General features: G+C 45.4%; 1 protein-coding gene across 12 annotated transcripts in view; it reads right to left on the minus strand.

Annotated features, from left to right (window-relative positions):
* The window catches only part of LOC149366344 (uncharacterized), a 435928-nt gene that overhangs the window by 19724 nt on the left and 394146 nt on the right, over positions 1 to 22058 (minus strand). For all 12 annotated transcript variants that reach the window (XM_089550296.1, XM_089550271.1, XM_089550283.1 and 9 more), the window contains 3 exons: positions 13580 to 13787; positions 6063 to 6120; positions 4171 to 4268 (listed from right to left, as the gene is read on the minus strand). In XM_089550296.1, the coding sequence (XP_089406422.1) occupies positions 4171 to 4268; positions 6063 to 6120; positions 13580 to 13787 (364 nt within the window). The remainder of the gene's footprint in view (positions 1 to 4170; positions 4269 to 6062; positions 6121 to 13579; positions 13788 to 22058) is intronic.

Below are 22058 nucleotides of genomic sequence, written 5' to 3' on the forward strand. Positions count from 1 at the left end.
TTATCCATGGTACATGTAATCGGCTGTGGTACAGACGCTCCGGCCGAAAGATATATTATACTGCTGTTTCTTCGCACGTTTGGACCATCCACACGGGCAAACCCTCGGCCGGCGGTGGAGGGTTTCCACGTGTCTGGTAATTTTTGACTACAAGCGCGAATCTTTGCGGTGTTTTTTTCATTCTTCAAAGCTGCCGGAGCGCCGCTTCATCCCTTGGTTTGTGATCGAAGACGAGCCCAGATTTGTCTCGATTGATCGCATTCTACGTTGTTCTACGTTGTTCCAGAACGATTCTATCTTAGACACCAATATTGTCTGATTAGGTTATTATTTACTTGTGGTTAGGCTTAACATAGCGGCCATGTCGTCAGCACTCGGCAGCTCACAATTTCATTCCTCATGGCAACCGGGCACCGACCGCCATAAGGTAAGGAACAACGGCCTTCCAAAGTGTCGAAAACCTTTTTTTGGGTCAATTGGCCAAATATCCGACCTCGAGGCGGTAGGCGCCCGCTCGCCGTAAGGTATGGAAAAGTAGCCTAATCATGTGGCAATACAACACATGGACGATAGATGGCGCTACCGAACAGCTAACGCTCGTTACTTCAACGTGTTTCAGACGGTGGCGGCATTTTTTTCTGCTTCGTGTGCAACCCAGAACTCTCGATGGTTTTGTAAATTTTTGTTGTGGAAGTAACACTACGCTACGTGTGAGCGATTTCGCGGAGCTCCGTAGAGCCCCAACTGCGCATGCGTGAGGAGCGAGTGACGTCAGAGCAGCGCGGAGCCGCCGTCGACTCCTCCGCTGCGCGGGTGACTCGGAGGTGCCGTCGCCGCTGCGCCAGCAGTGCATTCTCCAGGAGGAGTGACGTCACACGGCGCACAGCTGCGACGCTGGGTCCACCGCCGACTCTTCCGCTACGCGGGTGACTCAGAGGTACCGCCGCCGCTGCGACTGCTGGGCCGTTGCTTCCGCAATTCTACTTCGGATGGCCATTGGTCAAACCAAAACCAGTTTTTTGGTCTTCTGTATGTTACCTGGGGGGGGGGGGGGGGCAGTTGAGAAAATTTTGAAAAGCCAGTCACTATGTTCTTTGCTATTGAAGTTTTTTTTATTGTTTTATTAATGTTCGGAGGTTGTTTGTGAAGGCTAGTATGAGATTAAAACTGTGTGATATTGGCTGAGATTCGTCAATGACGTGATTATGATTAGTTGCTTCCGCCTTTTTAATGGCATCGTTGATTATAGAGGACGTGTAATGTTTTGTTTAGAATGTCTCGCATGCGATTAACATTTTCATGAAAACCTTCCGATCGTGAGCAAATTCGTTTGAATCTGATGGCCTGTGAGTATGTGATCGAAGTTTTGCAGTTGCGTGGGCCGTAGCTGTTCAGATCAGGACACTGTTGTCTGTCTGCGGGTTTTTTATAGACGCTAGTGATTAATCTGTTTCCTTCAACTGGAACTAAAACATCCAAGAAGTTAATTTTATGGGTTGAGTAGATGTGTGTGAAAGACGTATTAGGATGTATTTTGTTGAATGAGGTGATAAAGTGGATGAGTTCGTATTCGGTTTCTGTCCAAATTGTAAATATGTCATCCAGAAAGCGTTTGTAAACAGCTGGTTTGGTTGGATATTAGGAAAGTCTGATTCATTTTTTTTTCATAAATATTGCCGCGAATCTTTGTAGCGTTCGTTTGTACTATTTGTTTGTTCATGCTTCAAGGCTGCCGACGCGCCGCTTTATCGCTTCGTTTGTGACGCAAGGTGCGCCTAGATTTATCTCGATTGATCGCATCCGGACGGAGCCGATTCTAGTTTGCGCCAGAAGGTTCTAGTAACTTCCTAAGCTTTATCTCGAATGTTCGCTATCAGCTTTAAAAAGAGCACGGCCGACAGCGGCGGGCATTCTGTTCGACGACCGCCGAGCACGCTAGTTGCTACGCCGCCGCCGAGTGATTCAGTTCTTTGCGGGCGCAAGTCAGCCCAAATAAAGAGTTTCGATTCGAAGAAATTCTCGCTGTTTTTCTATTCGCCGGAATGTAGTCACCAATACGTGAGAATATGTTCGCGCAATTTGTCGCCATTTTTGTGCCCATAACTGCCCCGCTAGTTTGAAGATAATCTGAGTAGTTGAATTCAAAGGTGTTCAGTTTAAGGACCAAATTAACAAGTGTGTCGACGGCACTTGGACTAGGTGTGTCTAGAATTTCGTATTATTTATATGCTCGGACCATGGCCTGAACTCCGTCGTTTTGTGCGATGTTAGTGTAAAGTGATGTCACGCTTAGAGTAGCTAAGAAAGCGCCTTGAGGACAGGTGATATTGGATAATTCGTTCTGGAAATGATTCGTGTAGTAAGATGGACGTTTCGGAGGCATACGTTTGATGAGAGAATCGATGTACTCTGAGGTCGATTCTGTGAGTATTTCAATAGAAACAATCGGTCGCCCTGGATGATTCTCTTTGTGTATGTAATATGTACGCATGCATGCATGCATGGATACATGTATGTATGTATGTATGTATGTATGTATGTATGTATGTATGTATGTATGTATGTATGTATGTATGTATGTATGTATGTATGTATGTATGTATGTATGTATGTATGTATGTATGTATGTATGTATGTATGTATGTATGTATGTATGTATGTATGTATGTATGTATGTATGTATGTATGTATGTATGCATGCATGCATGCATGTATGTATGTATGTATGTATGCACGTACGTACATACGTACGTACGTACGTACGTTTGTATGTATGTATGTATTTAATACGGCAGTGATTACTCATTCACATCCACCCGAGTGCAGCCATATGGCTACAAAGGAAAGCTATATAGCTTTTTCAGAAACTTCGTAGTTTATGATAAAATATGTATGTATGTATGTATGTATGTATGTATGTATGTATGTATGTATGTATGTATGTAGTTACAGTCTTTGTCAAAAGTAACCAGGCCGCACATTTTTTTTCCTCTCAGTCGTATATTAAAGCTATTATGCCAGCCCTCAATCTCCAAATCTCTGTATAGGAAGGAGAACCCCTGTCCTCACCTTCCAAGAACTTTTCGATCGTTAGAGAAGCCGTGAGGGCTCTGTTATACGAATGAGAAGCAAACCATGGAACCTGGCTACTTTTGACAAAGACTGTATGTATGTATGTAATAAGTGAGTAATTACCCATTGACATTCACCCGAGCGCAGAAAAACGGCTACAAAGGAAAGCTATACAACTTTCTCAGAAACTTCGTAGTTTACGATAAAATATGTATGTATGTATGTATGCATGCATGCATGCATGCGTGTATGTATGTATGTATGTATGTATGTATGTATGTATGTATGTATGTATGTATGTATGTATGTATGTATGTATGTATATATGTATGTATGTATGTATGTATGTATGTATGTATGTATGTATGTATGTATGGATGGATGGATGGATGGATGGATGCACGCACGCACGCACGCACGCACGCACGCACGCACGTACGTACGTATGTATGTATGTATGTATGTATGTATGTATGTATGTATGTATGTATGTATGTATGTTTGGCTTAGTGGGGTTTAACGTCCCGAAGCAATAACTCAAGCATGAGACACGCCGCAGTGAAGGCCTCCAGAAATTTCGACCACCGGGGGTTCTTTAACGCGCACTGACATCGCACAGTACACGGGCCTTTAAAATTTCTCCTCCATCAAAATTCGACCACCGCGGCTGGGATCGAACCAGCGTCTTTCGGGTTAGGAGCCAAAAAAGGCCTGCTCATCAGAAACCGAATACCACAACGACGTATTCTCACGTCGAATTTCTTATTGTGACTCTTCTCAGAGAAGTATACAGGCGCACGTTTTCGTCAGCGATTACCGGCAAATTTATGAAAGCCGTACTTTCATTTTTGAAGTCAGGTTGGTCGAAATCAGCTTTCTGTAACACTCCTTATGAGATAAATGTTCACCGTTTTTCGTCATGCCTTTACAGATGCCTGTGGGCCATGTGTCATTGCAATTTCCGCGTTGTTGTCATAACTGCTTTTCCTTGGACGGATAGCATTGTTCTCCCTATAAATGTTGGCGCGTGTGCACCGTATTGTTGATATCAGGTAGATGAAAAGTTCGCCTTTATGCAGCATCATGTCAACGACTCACCCATTTTACGTTAGCCGCGTTTGCCCCCTCTTCAACAGTTACGTGGAGTGAAAGAAGTTTATGCTTTGTAATCACAAGTTTTATATCGTACTTTTCCTCTGAAAAAGAAAAAAAAACAAAATAAATGAGAAGATGAAACTTCCATCTGAGGCGAGGGAACAGGCGAGCAGTTCTTGCTCTTCAGAGACATGCAGAAGCAAGATAGCCGTGAGCAAAGATTTCCTCTAGAGGTCAGCGGAGGAATACCTATGAAGGATGAATGGAAACGGTACAAATATATAAATAAAAGAAACAACGTTTACACCCGGTCTCTTCGAGTAACGCTATTGACGCGGCACAGCCTGTGCATGCTGTGGTGTTCCTTAATTGCATTTGTCATGAAAGCTCACTATGTGAGAGACGAAATTCGCTGATTGGTCGAGAGAGGTTACATGGCCTTGTGACGTCATCACAACTTTCCTTTGGGGTTGAGAGCACACTAGTTTTGTAGCGAGAGCTACGCTGGCCACAGTTGCGCCGTTTCGCGTACCTCCAACAGGTGGAGTTCTGAGCATGCGCGAGGAGTTCAGTGACGTCACAGCACGCAGCCGGCGCGCGCCTCGCCGCAGCTCCGACCGCTTCGCTTCGCCAGCTGTGCGCATGCATGGCGCGCTCTTCTGCGCATGCGCAAGGCGGCTGTGTTGTCGTACAAATGGAGGAGAGTCGGACCGCTGCCGAGCGGCGCTGGAGACTGTAGAATCTCAGCTCGTCCGACCACGAGGTTTCGGCCTTCGGAGGAGGTTGCGGCGTTCGGACATAATCGTACGGACAAGCTCGTGATGACACGAAACTGCAAACATAGCCATGCAATGCTTGCGCCTTAAAATAAACGAGGAAACGGACTAGCACTCTACGCATGTTCCCGAAGACGATGTGCCGCCACTTCTCTCGGGGAGAGGGAGATCGTTCGGGCCGTTTCGAACGAACCGTCGCCAGCGCCGACGGCGGCAGCGGCTGGAACGAAGCAGGAAGTTTCGTTGCCGCTTGGCCTCTGGCAGGCCTGAGGTAGGCGCAGTGGTCCTCGCTTAGGGAGGGATTCCATAGCCCGTTTTAAGGCGAAAGCCTTTAATTGCTCATACTGTCGTCCGTTAACTAAGCGTGTCACATGCGTTTAACTCGGGAACTCAAAAAAGGTCGAAAAAAACCAATAGTTGCTTCAGATAGAGGAGAAAAAATAAACATAGAAGCTAAGTTGTGGCTTCGAAGTGGAAATTGCGTCGTAATTGCGCGGACGTCGATATAGCCCCGGGAACAATTCGACGTCCCATCCACCAGAAGTCGTCACGGCATAAGTTGTCGCAAAATGGTCGGAAAAACGCCGGATTGTTGCCATATTGATGGAAAAATGAGTAATGAAGAGTAATTAGCACTTAAGATCCCCGAAACATGTATAATTTGGGTATCGATATTGCCACGGGAACAGTGGGACGTCACATCCACCGGAAGTCGTCGCGGCATAGTGTCCTCGGCTATCGCCTCTCAACACTTTAGTTGCCAAAAAGTCCTCGCAAATTTTCGATGCCGCTTAAACTGCGCAGATCGACTTGGAAACGGAATCTCGTTAGAAAATGACAACGCGTAGAAAATGGGTGCTTTAGCTCACGCCTTTTAACAGGCCTTCTGAGTTGATATTTTCGCGCTGTTTTTCTGCGCTCCGAGAAATGACGGCCTGGCCAAACTTATACGTAGTGCACACTCTAAGTAATAGCAGATGTGCTTATTCTAATTTCGATGGCAAGTTCCTTAACATCAATTCTTGTTGCTTTTGCCACAGGAAATATGTCGACACGGAAGCATGCATAGCACAGAGATATCCACTTAGTGCCTTGTGACACCACTTCCTTGTTACGTACCGTCTCTGATAGCGTTGCCAACTTCTTCTATAACCATCGGTTTACGACCAAAGTAAGTCTGGAATAAAACAAGATAACAGTGCGGCAAAACATCATAATCAGCAAAGTTTGTGTTGCGTTAAAGTGAGCACAAAGGAAGCATTGAGGAATGGTCGTGACTGATCACGTGGTGGTGCTCTAATCAGCAGCGTTGCCTCTGCCAAGACTCCGCTGAGTCGCTTCGATTTATCCTATGCCCCGCTTCTTGAATTGTTCTTTTTCATTTACCCTCTGTTTCGTTGATGTGCAGTAAAATGGAGGGGGATCCCGGCACACGTCACAATCTCTGTTACAAGGAAGTTGAAATGGTTTTTTGCGAACTCGAGGTGACTCGAGAATTTGAATGTATCAAGCTTATCGGAAAAGCGGGTGAAGTAGTCTTGCGCCACCATTTAAAATTGTGATGCAAAGGCTGATAAAAAAATTCAGGGGCACTTTATCTCTCTAAAGTGTTGCCTTTCCTGGCGCACTGTTTGGCATTGACTGCGAGACTGTTTGTGCTGTACAAATGTTTTATTTGACTGGAAACTTTGGCTACACATTACAACTACACACTTTGACTGCCGACTGTGACTGCTTCTTTAGCACGTCTCTTCTCCGCTTCGATGAGTGCGGTTGTATCCATGGCTCTGGTCGCAGTAATGAGGTATGTAATGGGGTCCCCCACGGACGCCCACTGTCGGTGCGGCAGACAACTATTTTATTATTTGTCATGCGCTCCAAAAGAGGGCGTCAGGCATCCGTAGACCTCATTACTGCGAATCCGCGCACTCTGACGTCATAACCATTTCGACCAACCGAAAAGCGTGACACCTCTGCTGACAACTTACTGTCGACGACGATGAGGCATTAAAGGCTTTCGCCTTAAAACGCGCCCGTGTTCAGACTTCTCCTTATTGCGAGTGAGGGGTGCGAAAAAGCTTGTGATGACAGGCCGAAATTGTGTGTCCGTTGCCTTGTCTGCAAGCTGCCATGCGTCGTCCGATGCCGCCAGACAAAATGCTTCGTAGGCTTCACATTCGGTGACGGCGGTTTACTTGATTGAAGCAACTGTTCCTTCTCTGAAAACCAGCGTCGCCATATATGACGTCACCATTGCAGCCTAAGCCCGTTGCTGTGCACTGCAGAGAAGCCTTAACCCCGACGCTGCTTCATTAGGCGAATACTTCACCATTTCAAACGCCAGCACAATAAGGTTTCGCGTGCTTTACCTCTAAGTTTCGCACATACAATGTCTCAGAATTCATCGAATTCTTAAGCCTTTTCAGTTGCCTTTGAAATAGCTGCAAGATAGTAAGATTAGTCGTCATATTACTAATATATTCCCACAACTGCCGGTAGTGCATTGCCAGCTGAAAATTGCTTCGATTCTTGGGATTCGAGTTGCGAGTTTGATTGTCTTCAAAACGCCTTATTGCCGCAATTTCGAGCACTTCGCTTTGTAATAAAATGCTGTTTCCATTTGCGGGCTTTAGATTGTTAGTTGAGTCGTCTTATTCATAATTTACTCCTAAAACTTCCAGTACTTCACTACCTAATGAAAAACAGTTCGCGTTCAGGGGCACTGGAATGTTATTTTTGTCGTCCAAATCTGAATTTACTGCCACCATTTCTAATACCTAACTATGTAATAGTTAGGTATTAGAAATGGTGGCAGTAAATCACACCCCTTTCCTTCCCCACCCCCGGGGCCTTCCCCTTGTCGAAACGTTGGCTCGAGCAACCTGAGGTTTTCCCCTCCCTTGTTCATTTTGTGATCGCTAAGGACCATCTACCACCCCCTCTCTCTACTATGTAATGAAAAGCGTGTTTCGAGTCCCGAGTCTTGGAATGTTATTTTTGTCGTCTAATTAATAATTTACTTCCATAATTTCTAGTACTTCATTCATAATGGCAATCATATTTCTAATCCTGGGCTTTGCAATGTTAATTTCAGCGCCTTAGTAATAATGAATAACTCCCACAATATCCATTATATCTCTGCTTACTGAAAACTGTGTGTCCATTTCCGGGCTTTGGAACGTTTGTTCAGTCGTGTTAATTAAATATCCCCACTACTTCTCGTACTTGACTGTCTCTTGAAGTTCTATTTATAGTAGGGGTGTGCGAATATCAAATTTTTCGAATACGAATCGAATACGAATACTTGATTCCGAATATCGAATCGAATATCGAATAATCAAGGAAAGATGCATTTAACCACTACAAAACATTTATTTGAGCACCCAAGAACTTCACAGTTCAACTATCGATGATTAAATGAACAAAAAAAGGTGTGTGTGGCTGCACAAAAGGTATCAAAGTCTCGAACATTATTCTTAGAAGAGTGGAAATATCAGAGAGGATGGCTAGTACACAGCATTGATTAAGGCTAGCTTGCCATCACCACAAAAGCGCGTTGCTGGGATGAGCATAAAAGGTTGTCCTGAAGGAAAACCAGCTGCTCCACATGGTCAGGCAGAAGTAGTTCCCTTGTAGCTGGAACGGCTCCTCCAGCCACAGAAAATGCCCTCTGACTTGGTACTGACATGGCACGTATTGTGAGGTACTTCGTGCACAGCTCTGACTATTGCAACTTCGCAGGTATAGCCACAAAAAAGCTCACCAGCGCAGTTAGCTACGGCATGGCCCTTGGAAAAATTCGAAGGAAAAATTTTCCTTCATCCATGCACATTGCTCTGGGCGCCGCCATGTTGTTAAGTCTGTGTCGACAGGGCTTTCGGACCGAAATGAACGCCGGTGCTCACAATGAATATTCGGCTAGATACGAATATTCGCGTCGGGTCGAATATTCGAAAGAACACGAATACTTGGATTTCGAATCGAATACGAATACTAAAAATATACTATTCGAAATATATTCGAAAATTTCGAATATTCGCACACCCCTAATTTATAGTTCTCATCTCAGTCCTGGACTTTGGAACATCTGTTCAGTTTTCATAAGAAAAATTTTTCCAAGAATTTCCAGTACTTGGCTGTCGACTGGAAATCGCGTTTCCATTCCTGTACTTTGGAATGCTAGCTCAGTTGGCTTAATACTTGTTTAATCCCGCAGTTTCTTGTGCTTAACTGAATACTGAAATCTGTGTTGTCATTTATATGCTCCTGAGCGTTAGTTTAGTCTTTTTGTAATAATTTATTCGCACAATTATGGTTGCTTCATCGTCTAATGAAAAGCGTGTTGCTATTCGTAGGCTTAGGACCGTTATCGTAGTTTTGTGGTCGTTAATTTATTCGCATTGTTTTAAGATCAGTGTTATGGACAAGGATCGATCATTCGCAGGCATTTCTCATGCGAGTGTCTTAGGAGTTTAATTCCACCAGTAATCCAGCGTTTCCCAAGCTGCCTTGGGTCATTTAATCACTGGTCTCCTTAATCTAATCCTCCAGATACCTGTCGTACGCAAAGGGTGAATATGCGGGGAAGAGTCGGCATCTTCATCCACATTTTTCGTTATTCTTATTGCATAGCGTTGTGCGAATATGACAGTGTCGGAATATGAAATGAGTTCAGAATGTAGAAGTTATGTTGGAATATTCAATTCAGCAGGAAAATAACTCACAAAATGTAGCTAGGGCAAATTTGGAGGGCTCAGCTTACTCGTAATATTTGGTGGCCTTTGCAACGCAAATCAAACGAACCTAGTCCAACTGAGCATTGTACACAAAAATTTTCGATGTGGGCAAAATTGTATGCGGCTGGCTGTGGTAGATACATGGTTTTGACATAGGCTATTGATTTCTTGATCTAACAGCTGACTCCATTTGATGTATGGCTGGCATGGCTGTAGGCTGTCCAACGGTTTGGATATAAAAGCATAGGGACAGAAAGTCTGTTTTTTTTTGCATCGAGAGAGACCCAGGAATAATCCTCAAAATGATGTCGAAGAGCCAGCGCGCAGTTTAAAAAAATGATTACAAGTGCATCGGCGGCTTCGGTAGCGGTCTCTGTGCCAGCACCGAAGTGCACTTTGACGCAAAAGTTGACCGGCCAACCTGGGCATTCGTGATGACGTCGGCGTAGTCAGCAAGTACTGGGTTTTCATATAAGAAACCACTGGGTACGGTGACGTTACAACTATTGGAGCACGTGCACATTGACGTCACTCGAAGTGAAGGTCATATTACAATACGTTCTACTCAACACCTGCGGCAGAAACTTGCTGGAAGGCGTCTCATTAAGCCCACAAAACAAATCATTTGTTTGCGTTGAGCATTTTTGGTCTGTGCACCTTTAAAGTGCATCATCGCACAAACACGCCTTTAGAATCTTCCGACCGGAGGACGTGTATCTTTTTGATTATAGGTAGGAGGAGGAGGAGGAAAAACATTTTTTAAGAGCATGAATACTCGGTGGGTTTGGTAGAACCCATTGGTCGCCATGATAATCCGGTCCCACTACACCAAAGACTTCTGGTCGAGGGGACTGTGGCTGTGAAGGCTTGCCTCCCAGTGCTCATATGTCAGTCAGGGATTGTATTCGAAGTCTGGGTTTTCTTGACATGCCCAAACTGTGTGAAATAATGTGACAAGTGCTCCACGGAAGAGACGGTGAATCGTATGTGTCTGGATAGCATTTACTAATTATATAGGGATTAGGCTAAATTAGTTTGTTCACAGAAAATTGTGATCAAGTACTTCACCAGGCAAGGTAGCCGCTGGTCCTGAAGGGGAACGGAAAAGGGTCCAAGAGAAGGAAAGCGTTGCAGGGGGCGTCGGAAAGTTAGGCTGTTTTTTAGTTAAGTTTGCTAGGATACGGGGGCTGCAGCTGGCAATGGACTGGGCTAATTGGAGGGACATGGGAGAGGCCTTTCTCCTGCGGTGGGCGTAGTCAGGCTGATGACGATGATGAGAGATTTGGCAGAGTATTAGTTTGTAGTCGCCTGATTATGTGTTCTTCAGATTTGTTAAGGCTTTTGTCTTCCTTTTTTTGATCCTATAGCACCCCGTAATTTCTGCGTAACCTGGTAAGGGTGAGGGGTTCTAAATGATGTCAAAGAGAGGTTGCTTGTCAGATGCTGGGAGAAGGAAAGCTCGAGCAGCTGTGCTGGCCGCCTCATTGCCCGCAGTTGAGAGGTGCCCTGGTGTCGAGAAGATCTGGATATTCCGGGTGTTTGGCGTTTTCAAAATTTTCCAGCACAGAGAATACACGCGAGCCCTGATTTATTTGCGCAACGCTTCTTTGCCTCGGACATAATTGCTACTTCGCTATTCTTCGATATCGACAGTGTGATAGGTGCTTCTTCAGCCGATGTGACATCCAACGCTTTGCTAAGGCTGTTGCGATTATAGCGCTCCCTCCGGGGCGCAACTCTTGCAACTGCCGGGACCTCGTTTACGGGTGCTGGCGCATCGACATATTTCGTGTCCTCGCTTCTTTTGTTGTTTTCCTCATCCATGTGATTTGATATGGGGTGGGTCGTTATGTGTGACATCATCTGCATGAGCAAGTCGATCTTGTCGGCGGCAATTCACGGGGTGGCCTGATTCTGAGCTTTTTTAATATTCTCCTGCCAGGTTAAGATGCTGAGAGCCAGGCAGATGGATAGACACGGTGGGCCTCTATTAGTTCGTCGATGGTGTGGTGGATCCCGAACTGTAACAGGCACTCCGCGGATATACATAAAGGTAACCCAAGCGCCTTGTTAACTGCCTTTCGTGTAACAATATTAACAATATCCAGTTGGTCTCTCCTTTTTGCTAGGCATTGGCGAACGTCATCTTAGAGAGTATGAGAGCGTCAACTCCTTCTCTATTAGCCCATTTCTTTTTTCTGGAACTCAAGACGGCCTTTCTCGGCCCGTCGGAACCTCCTCCACTGACTTCTGGGCATGTTCGCTCGCCTCCAGAATCGTGTGTCCTTGAGCCTGCTGCCCTGTCATGAGGAATGTAGCCTTCCATCCAGGTTCTGGCTTTGAATTATTAAAGTGAGTCTCGGCTTTTTTTTTTTTTTGCTGCCGCTCGGAACATTTCTGAATCCTATAGAATCGGGATCGTAGCAGTGGGTGTGGTCCACATCCATCGTCGAAGCCGTTGCGGAGTAGCTGCTGGCCGGTAAGGCCGATCGCGGCGATGGTGGCTGTGGCCGGTGCCGAAGCGCTGGCGAGGCTTAGCTATTGCAAGTGTTCACGTTGGCTTCAAAGTTGCGCATAATGCCAAGAAAGCCACTCAATGGGAGAAACGTGTCAATTAGATGATGAACTTATTAAACTTGTGATCCGCACAAAAGTTTGCATGCAGGAATGGATTTTCCGCCTACAGGACGAGAATTCCGCGGAGCGCTGACTGGCTGCGCCCGCTCAAAACCTGTGGAAAAGAGCGGTGTCCGTTTTTTCGACGAAAAAATCCCTTCCGACCATACTTTTAAGGCGAAAGCCTTTAATGGCTCATACTCCCGTCCGTCTTTCGGCGTTACGTAACATCCAGCCCCTGGGCTGACTCATCGATGACGGGTGTCCACTGATATATGTGAGGCAGTTACTGCCTAATTTACTTTCCCCAATTACAATTTCCATTTTCCTCATTACGGGCCCTTCTTTCTTCTTTGGTGGTGGTGAAAACATTTATTTCGAATGAACTGGAGGTATGTTTGGATCAGTCCGTAAGGGACCGATCCTTACAAACACTAGGTGGAGGTCCCTAGTTTGGGACCCCAGTGGCGGTAGCCGCCGCCCGGGCGCGCCCGACTAAGGCTTGTTGGGCCTGTAAGTCGTAGCAGCCGAGCAGGGTCGCCTCCCAGTCCTCCCGGGCTGGGTTGGGGATAGGGGGAATGGCCGGATTGGAGGGGCAGGCCCACACCATGTGATATGTGTCCGAAGACACCGCACTACAGTGCGGGCAGTTGCCGTTAAAGGAGGGGTCGAAATGTTTTAGGGCTGCCGGGCACAGCAATGTATTGGTGAAGAGGCGGAGAAGGAGCCGCTCATCCGCCTTCTTGAGGCCTTTACAGGGGCTAGGGTAAAGGCGATGGCTATCTTGATATTCTTCTTTCACGCCCACTTCTTCTCTTCCTGTACGGTGCGGTTCGGATGTCCACCGAGATGACAGAGAATTACTGCGCCATCTCCTTTCCTCAGAAAGCGTTGCTTTCAAAGGGCAAGGCATTGCGCCGAACGAGTGGTGGCGTTCCGTGGGCTCCCCGGCAGCGCTACAACACGCTGTCGCGTTCCACTCCTAAAGGCGAAGCTTAAGCATCGATAATTAGCAGTTAATTAATATTTTGTCATTAATCAGTATTTAGCCATTGATTAGCAATTCGTCATTACTTAGTAATTCGTCATTATGTGTGACGCCATCCAGTGGTGACGTCACCAGTGACACAGAGGCAGTAAAGTGGTGCGGAAAACGCTTTCGCCTCTACGCAGTTTAGATAATCAAAGTGCCCCCTGAATTTTTTTGCGGTATATTATAGTATCGATGGTTCGCTGCACCCACACGACGCCAATACTGTAAAGAGATAAGTTGAATCAACTTGCCTGCAGGTATATGTTTCCTTCAATTCTGACCGCAATGGAAAAGAAGTCTCCTGCGTTTACTGGCACTGGCGGCGTTGGCTCTATCTGCACTTTATTATAGTGGTTGTGGCCAACTGGTTCAGAAAGGAACCTGCCGTCCTTTACTTCCGCAGTGTTGCCATAGTATCTGCTGCGGTGGTATCTAACAACTTCAAGTTCACTCAAGCCCCTGAAAAGAGAGAGAAAAAAAAGAAACACGCATTGGGATCAAATATGTGTACATTAGATTGACCACGACAGTCTGATGCTGAAAAAACGTGGGTTCTTCTTATCCGCGGCATTGAATAAAATGAGATTACGTTCGCCAGTTCACCCACTCTCAAATATTAAAAAACACCTCATATATTTTGGAAGCAGGCTCACCTCAGAAAATCGAGTAACATTGATTATGTTGGTTTGGTTTGGTTTAAAGGGTTTAACGGTCCAATGCGACTCAGGCTATGAGAGACGCTGTAGTGATGGGCTACGGAACGTTCGACCACCTGGGGTTCCTTAACGTGCGTTTATCATGTTGGATTAGCGGGTGGAATTAAGAAAATAACTGAGTGAAATCATGGGGCTTAAAGGGAAAATGCGTAGGTTTTAGAAATCAATGAGCTTCAGAGGGTCGAATGCGAGAAACTTGCAGGTAAAGCATTCGAAGTCTTATTGGGCTAGCGCTTGAATTGGTGAAGTAATTGCCGATTAAAATCCGGACGCCCTTCAAGCTTCAAGTTGAGGGCGCATGGTGACGTCATCGAATGTACCGGTACATTTGCAACGCACAAACGCCTGCTTTGAAGGAAAAAACCAACTCCACCGAAGGCAAACCCTGCCGAGAGTTATTTGGCAGCGTCTCACGAGTCAGGGCAGGGTGTGGCTGACGACAGCGGTAATTTGAAATCATACCTTCCTTGACAACACACTAAATTCCCCTGCACTGCTCCGGTGCATTGAGGAGAAGCGTAAATTTGAATCGTCGATTGTGACGATTTTAAATGCTAGTGCAAAAGACACTTGGCATGCTTTACCTGCAGCCTATGTAGATTTGAATCCTTAAATATCGCGAAATTCTAAAAAAAGTGCTGCAGCTGCCCTTTAATGGGTATTAGTAGTTGATGTAAGGTGAAATGGTAGGTCAGTTTAGTATAATCCCATACGATAATTCATTCGAAACTACTCCAACATTATAGTCCCCGTATTAACCAACTTGGCGTTGCTGATCGTGTCACAACCCTCTTGATTAATCAGGGAATTTAATCAAAGAGAACGCGGGTGGTTTTTGCAAAATAATATAAATGCTATCTCATAAAAGATACGTTCACTTTTGGAAACAGCACTTCCTTAAACATACCAGGGTTTTTATCAAGAACAGTTTTTGACATCTCAAAACGTTGTGGCCCATTAAAATTAATTGCACCACAGGAAGGAAAATGCGAATAACGAGAGCAGGAATGCTCAAGTAAGAAATTTCTTTTAAATAGGGGTTTACATATTCCACGGGCAAGTATTTCTCTAAGTGTTTTAATTCCTCTCTAAGTGTTGTAATGCAATTTGTTGCAATTCCAGCCCTTGAAACAGGCTGATTTATCCGTGCAGTAGTGAGTTAAAACAACGTATCAGCGTTTATATCGCAGTTTTTCCGCGCCTCACGTGACCGAAAGTTCAACTATGTAGTTTAGTTTATAGTTTATAGGGTTTAACGTCCCAAAGCGACTAAGGCTATGAGAGACGCCGTAGTGGAGGGCTCCGGAAATTTCGACCACCTGGGGTTCTTTAACGTGCACTGACATCGCACAGTACACGGGCCTCGAATTTCTCCTCCAAAGAAATTCAGCTGCCGCGGCCGGGATCGAACCCGCGTCTTTCGGGTCAGCAGCCGAGCGCCATAGCCACTGAGCCACCGCGGCGGCAGTTCTACTATGTGTCACAGCCATCGTTCGGTTGACGAAAGCGAAACAGCACGAGAGAATAAATTCTTTCAATTATTCGGCAGCCATAGGCGAATACCAGACAGTAATCTATGTATTTCTATATCTAGGGCATCGTCTGAACGAAGAAAACATTCATAAAATTAGTTGTGTATAGTTTTTTAAGCACCGACTAAGAATACTTTCCCTTCTTTGCGTCATTTACCACAAAAGTCTGAAACATTAGCGCAACGACCTAACAACTTTGTTGTGGTGGTTTTTGACTGAAGGAAATGTAGCAGTAACAGTCTCACTTCTCGATGGATACCTCAACCTCGCCGCAAGGGAAGGGAGAAAAGTGCTGTAGTGGTGCCGTAGTGGTGGGCTCCGGAATAATTTTGACCGTGCACTGACATCGCTCAGCACGCGGGTGCCTTATTGTTTCGCCTCCATCGAAACGCCGCCTGCTTCGAACCAGGGCACCCCGAATAAACAGCCCAGCATCGTAACACTGAGCCACCACAGTGGGAAGCGCCACATTTACTTTAGTAAGCGTTCGTTGCCTCAGACAGCAGGTACTAAATAAAACCTCTCACGATGGGTCACAGGTGCAATAAAGAAAAAAAAAAACGCCTCAATGGCTGCGGAGCTCGGCTGCTGATTCCAAGGTCTCGGGTTCGATCCTGGCTTCGGCGGCCGCATTTCGATGGAGGCGAAATGCAAAAACACGCGTTCGCTGTCACACGTTGAAAAAAAGATTGTCGACGATTACGTTACTTCCCAATGTGAAATTTGAGCGCAGCTCATCAGCTGTTTCAGCTTGTCGATAGATTGAGGCAAAGAATTCGAGCAACACACGTATGTACAGTCTTTGTCAAAAGCAGCCAGGCTGCATGGTTTGCTCATCATTCGTATAGTAGAGCCCTCACGGCTTCCCTAAAGATCAAAAAGTTCTTTGAAGGTGAGAACAGGGGTTCTTCCTACCATACAGAGAATTAGAGCTTGAGGGCTGGCATAATAGCTCTAATATACGACTGAGAAGAAAAACGTGCAGCCTGGTTACTTTTGACAGACTGTACAATTACAGACAACTTGCTATTTTTCACACATATTCCTTTTCCAAGAAACACTCCACTAACAGTTCTTGATTGTCATGAAGGAAGCTTTGTGGTCAGAAAGAAGTGGCGGCAGAGAATAAACTGGTTATAAAATTCGCTGTGGCTTAGCTTGGTTAAGCCCGGTAATTGCGAAAGCAATATCCGTACCTACGCCATGGTTCAGCTGGTAGTGTATCTGGTGGTGGTGCTTGTGGTTAGACTTGTGGTGATGCATCGGTTATACAATCCAATCCAATGCAATCCAATCCAATGTAATCTAATCTATTTTAATCTAATCTAATCTAATCTAATCTAATCCAATCCAGTCCAACCCAATCTAAAGTAATCCAATCTAATGCAATCAAGGTCAAATGAAGGTCAATGGTGGTCACCGCCGCGGCACGGCAAAGGCGTGAAAGTGCAAGTAGTATTGCTTTCGCAATAATGGGCAGGCGGTTCGCAGTGGCGAACAGCGGTAGCTGTGCGTTTCGGCTCGAGCGGGATCCGGCGCTCTGATCGCCGCCGCACAAGGGGTGGCATTGGAGGGGGGGCGAAGAGAGCTATTACGTGGGCGCATAAGAACGTTGCGCGGCGAAGCGATAGCAGCGACTACTGATGCCGCTGACGCTGCTAGCGAGTCGATATGTTCCCGCTTACAATTGAACCGTGTGGCGTCGAAACTGTGATTAAATCTTTGCGTCTCTCCTCTGCTCCCGGTCGTGACCTAATTACCGTGAAAGTTTTGCACAGCACTGTTGCTTATTCATCCATTGTATTAGCAAAACTTTTTCAGCAATCACTTGAGACGGGATGCCTGCCCCTTGACTGGAAAGTCGGTAAGGTGATTCCACTCTATAAATCAGGCGACAAGCATTGTCCTCTCAATTACCGACCTATATCTCTAACCAGTATCCCGTGCAAAATATTAGAACATATCATATATTCATTTATTGCAAACTTTCTCGAATCTAACTCATTTTTCTCGAACTCACAGCACGGCTTTCGTAAAACGTATTCCTGCGAAACTCAACTCGCCTCTTTCACACACAAGCTAAACATTATTCTTGATAATCGTTCAATGGCAGATTGTATTTTTCTTGACTATTCTAAGGCTTTCGACAAAGTGTGTCATAAACTGTTACTTTACAAATTACAGCTAATGAACATGGACCTCAAACTTCTTACTTGGATTGAATATTTTCTCACTAACCGTTCGCAGTACGTATCAGCCAATAATCAGAACTCTCAGTCAAATCCCGTTCACTCCGGCGTCCCGCAAGGCTCCGTCCTTGGTCCTCTTCTTTTTCTAATTTACATTAACGACTTGCCTCCTTCCGTTTCCTCACATATCCATTTATTTGCTGACGATTGTGTAATCTTCCGGGAAATAACATGCAGCGACGACATAACTACCCTTCAATCAGACTTAAACGCTGTTTCTTCGTGGTGTAAAACATGGCTAATGGAACTTAACATCAATAAGTGTAAATCTCTTCGCGTATCCAGGACTGACAGAAGTATCCCCACTTATTTTCTGAATCATATTCCCTTAGAATCAGTACACTCATACAAGTACCTTGGTGTGCACATCACTTCCACTCTCACTTGGTCTCTACATATCACATACATAGTTAACAACGCCAATAGTATGCTGGGTTACATCCGCCGCAACTTCGCCAGAGCTCCTTCATCCCTGAAACTGCTATTGTACAAGACATTAATACGTCCAAAACTAGAATATGCCGCATCCATCTAGGACCCTCATCATGAAAACCTTATTCATTCACTCGAAATGGTCCAACGTAACGCAGCCCGCTTCATTCTCTCCAACTATAATGGACCGCTAGCATATCTTCAATGAAATCAAACCTTAATCTGCCATCCTTAGCTTCACGTCGCAAAATGTTTCGTATCTGCCTATTCCATAAGATCTTTCATCATCCACACCTGCGCAGTGAATTACTCTCCTCCCCGCATCACCTATCATCAAGATTAGATCATGCCTACAAAGTCGGTGTCCCATTTTGCAGAACTAACGCTTTCTTTCAGTCATTTTTACCTCGAACAGCAGCAGAGTGGAATCACCTTCCCGCACCAACAGCAACCATCAAAGATTACCAACTTTTCAAGAACGCCTTAGCTAACATTGTATGATTAGACACATCTGTAACTTTTTTGATAATAGCCCCATATTGTTTATTGTATTGTCATGTTTTTTTTCCACCTGTAACCACTCCCCTCTCTAATGCCAATGACCCTGAGGGTATATGAAATAAATAAATAAATAAGTGAACGTGGCTCTGCGCTTTGGCTTGGGATGCACGCAATGTGATCCGCTGATGCCGAGCCGGCGCTTCGTCAAGTGGAGGATACCGTGCACTATCGCGCGGTCGCCGCCAAAGAGGAAGAGGGTGGAGGGGCACACGCAGTGGCGAACGGCGGGCTCTATGCGTTTCGGCTTGGGCGTGCGGAGAAATGGCGCCAGGAGAGCGCGCAGCTAGAACAGCGCGCTGCCCCGGCTGCGGAGCTGGTTACGAGGGACAACGGCGACGCCGTGAAACGCAGGAACGGGCGCCAAAGAGCTGCGCTCTAATAAAAAAATTCGCTGTGGCTTAGCTTGGTTAAGCCTGGTAATTGCGAAAGCAATATCCGTACCTACGCCATGGTACAGCTGGTAGTGTAGGTGGCGGTGGTGCTTGTGGTTAGACTTGTGGTGATGTATCGGTTATACAATCCAATCCAGTCCAATCCAAAGCAAACCAATCCAATCCCATCCATTCCAATCCAATCCAATTTAATCTATTCCAATCCAATCCACTGCAATCCAATCCAATCCACTCCTATCCAATCCAATGTAATCTAATGTAATCCAATCCAATCCAGTCCAGTCCAGCCCAATCCATTCCAATCTAATCTAATCCAATCTAATGCAATCAAGGTCAAATGAAGGTCAATGGTGGTTACCACCGCGGCACGGCAAAGGCCTGAAAGTGCAAGTAGTATTGATTTCGCAATAACAGGCAGTGGTTTAACCTTACACAGAGCGAAAGCTTCATTACAATTAGCTATGCTTGGTCATACGCTTTATACGCCTCGAGGCGTTTCAGGCGCACTGTCAGCCACGCTCTTATCCATGGCGAAACTGCGTGTGAGAGCGGCGTCGTCCTCTTAAGCGAACGCCAAGCCACGTGCATAGTCACATGACCACATCTGGCGAAGCGGCGGTCGGCGCACCGCCGTCGGAGCAGCGCTGCGGCGGCTTCAGCTGCGGCGAGTCACTTGGCCTTACGTCACAGCCCCACCTCCGACGCTCCTCCTGCTGAAGGCCAAACTGCACCATCCGATGACCTTGGAGAAATATGGCGTAGTGGAGCTCTCGCTCCAAAACCCTAGCTGGTTTAGGTTAATCTAGTGTTCTCCTATACAGCGGTGATCATATAGGCCCCGTGTCTACTCGACACGTTGAAACCGAGTTATTACTAGTTTTATTACCAAATTAAGGATGGATAAATTGGTGCAACTTCTTTTTTTAGAATCCGAATATTCTTTTTTTTGCATGCGACCGAAATAAGCAAGGAAAGACGGGCTCTTGACAGCGGTGGAAATATAAGAAAAAAATTAGGTACCGCTTACACTAAGGGGAAATGTCGAAATGCATGCGCTCGCTGGCATGTGATAATGATTACGCCCAGAAATATGCTACTGCAACGAAATGTAACGGCGATGAAATGATTTCGTTATGTGGATTCGCTGATTTTTTCTGCTTTTAAAAAATTGATGCCACATACACACAAGTCTCCCACCGTCTGCGGAGAATTAAAGGAAAGGCGGGAGCCGGGACGTTTAATCCGATTTCAGTTAGCGAAATCAGCAGGACAGCGCAGTAATTCGAAGTTTCTAAGAACGCTCGGAACGATTTCTTGAAACGATACGCAGAATGGTGCAGCAGATACTTGGGTCTGATATTTCGTAAATCTCTCTCGTCATCAACTTTACCCGACGACTGGAAGAAGGCAAAGATTATACCAATACACAAAACAGGAGACACCACATTACCATCGAATTATAGACCAATATCTCTCACCAGCACGGCTTGCAAGTTGCTCGAGCATGTCATCCTTAAACACCTAACAAACTTCCTTGATGCTCACAATCTGTTATCATCAAACCAACATGGATTCCGGCATGGGCTATCAACCGTCACACAGCTTACAGAGGTTGTGCATGACCTTGCATTCGCCATCAATAACTGTAGCCAGACTGACATTATATTATTGGACTTTTCTAAAGCATTCGATCGCGTCTGTCATAACAAATTAATAGCAAAGTTACGGGGTGCCATCGGGGATGGGGAAATTTTAGATTGGATTTCAGATTACTTATCAAACCGGACACAATTCGTACTGTTTCAGAACATGGAATCTGCGACAGTACCCGTCATATCAGGTGTACCTCAAGGATCCGTGTTGGGGCCACTGTTATTTTTAATTTTCATCAACGACATAACCAACAATATCGATTCTAACATCAAACTCTTCGCCGATGACTGCATTATCTATAAAACAATTAACAGCTACGAAGACCACATTTCACTCAGCGATTCATTGAACAAAATAACCGAATGGTGCAAAACATGGCAAATGACGGTAAACACGACTAAATCTGTTTGCATGACGGTAACAAGAAAAAGGCAGCCTTATGATTTTCCGTACTTTGTTAATGGCAGAATACTGACGAAAGTTCACCAGCATAAGTACTTAGGTATCACACTAACTTCTGACCTCAGATGGGACGCGCACATTGCTAGCATAACCTCGAAAGCATTACGCAAACTATTTTTTCTTCGAAGATGTCTGCGCCTTGCACCCACATCGACAAAGCTTCTCGCATATACTACTTTCGTTCGACCAGTTTTAGAATACGCTAACACAGTTTGGTTCCCCCATTCAGTGACTAATGTAACAAAACTAGAAAAAGTACAGCGTAAAGCATTGCGGTTTATACACAACAAATATAAGCGCACAGATTCACCAACTAACCTCGCGGCTATTTCGGGTTTAGCGACGCTATCATCAAGAGCGCAACAAGCACGACTAAAATTTTTATTTCACCTGATGCACAACTACTACAAGATAGACGTATCAAAATACATATCTTTCTCGCAATCACGCCCGTCGAGGCATAAACACGCACGCGCGATAACAGAATACTCATGCCATAACGACACGTTCATGTATTCGTACTTTCCCCTCGTGATCAGAGAATGGAATCGTCTTGATCCCTCAATCATAACTGCAACCACATTATCTCAGTTCACGTCACGGATAGAATCCTTATCAACTACCGAATAAAGCAGTTTCACTGACATACTCAACCGTCTTTCATCACTTCATTAGATTGTTAATTAATCGTGAAGAAAGTCTCTCTTATTTTTTCCGCTGCTGTGTTCCCATG

Source organism: Amblyomma mixtum, chromosome 1 (genome assembly GCF_055824585.1).
Source record: "Amblyomma mixtum isolate Tamu chromosome 1, ASM5582458v1, whole genome shotgun sequence".
Lineage (NCBI taxonomy): Eukaryota > Metazoa > Arthropoda > Arachnida > Ixodida > Ixodidae > Amblyomma > Amblyomma mixtum.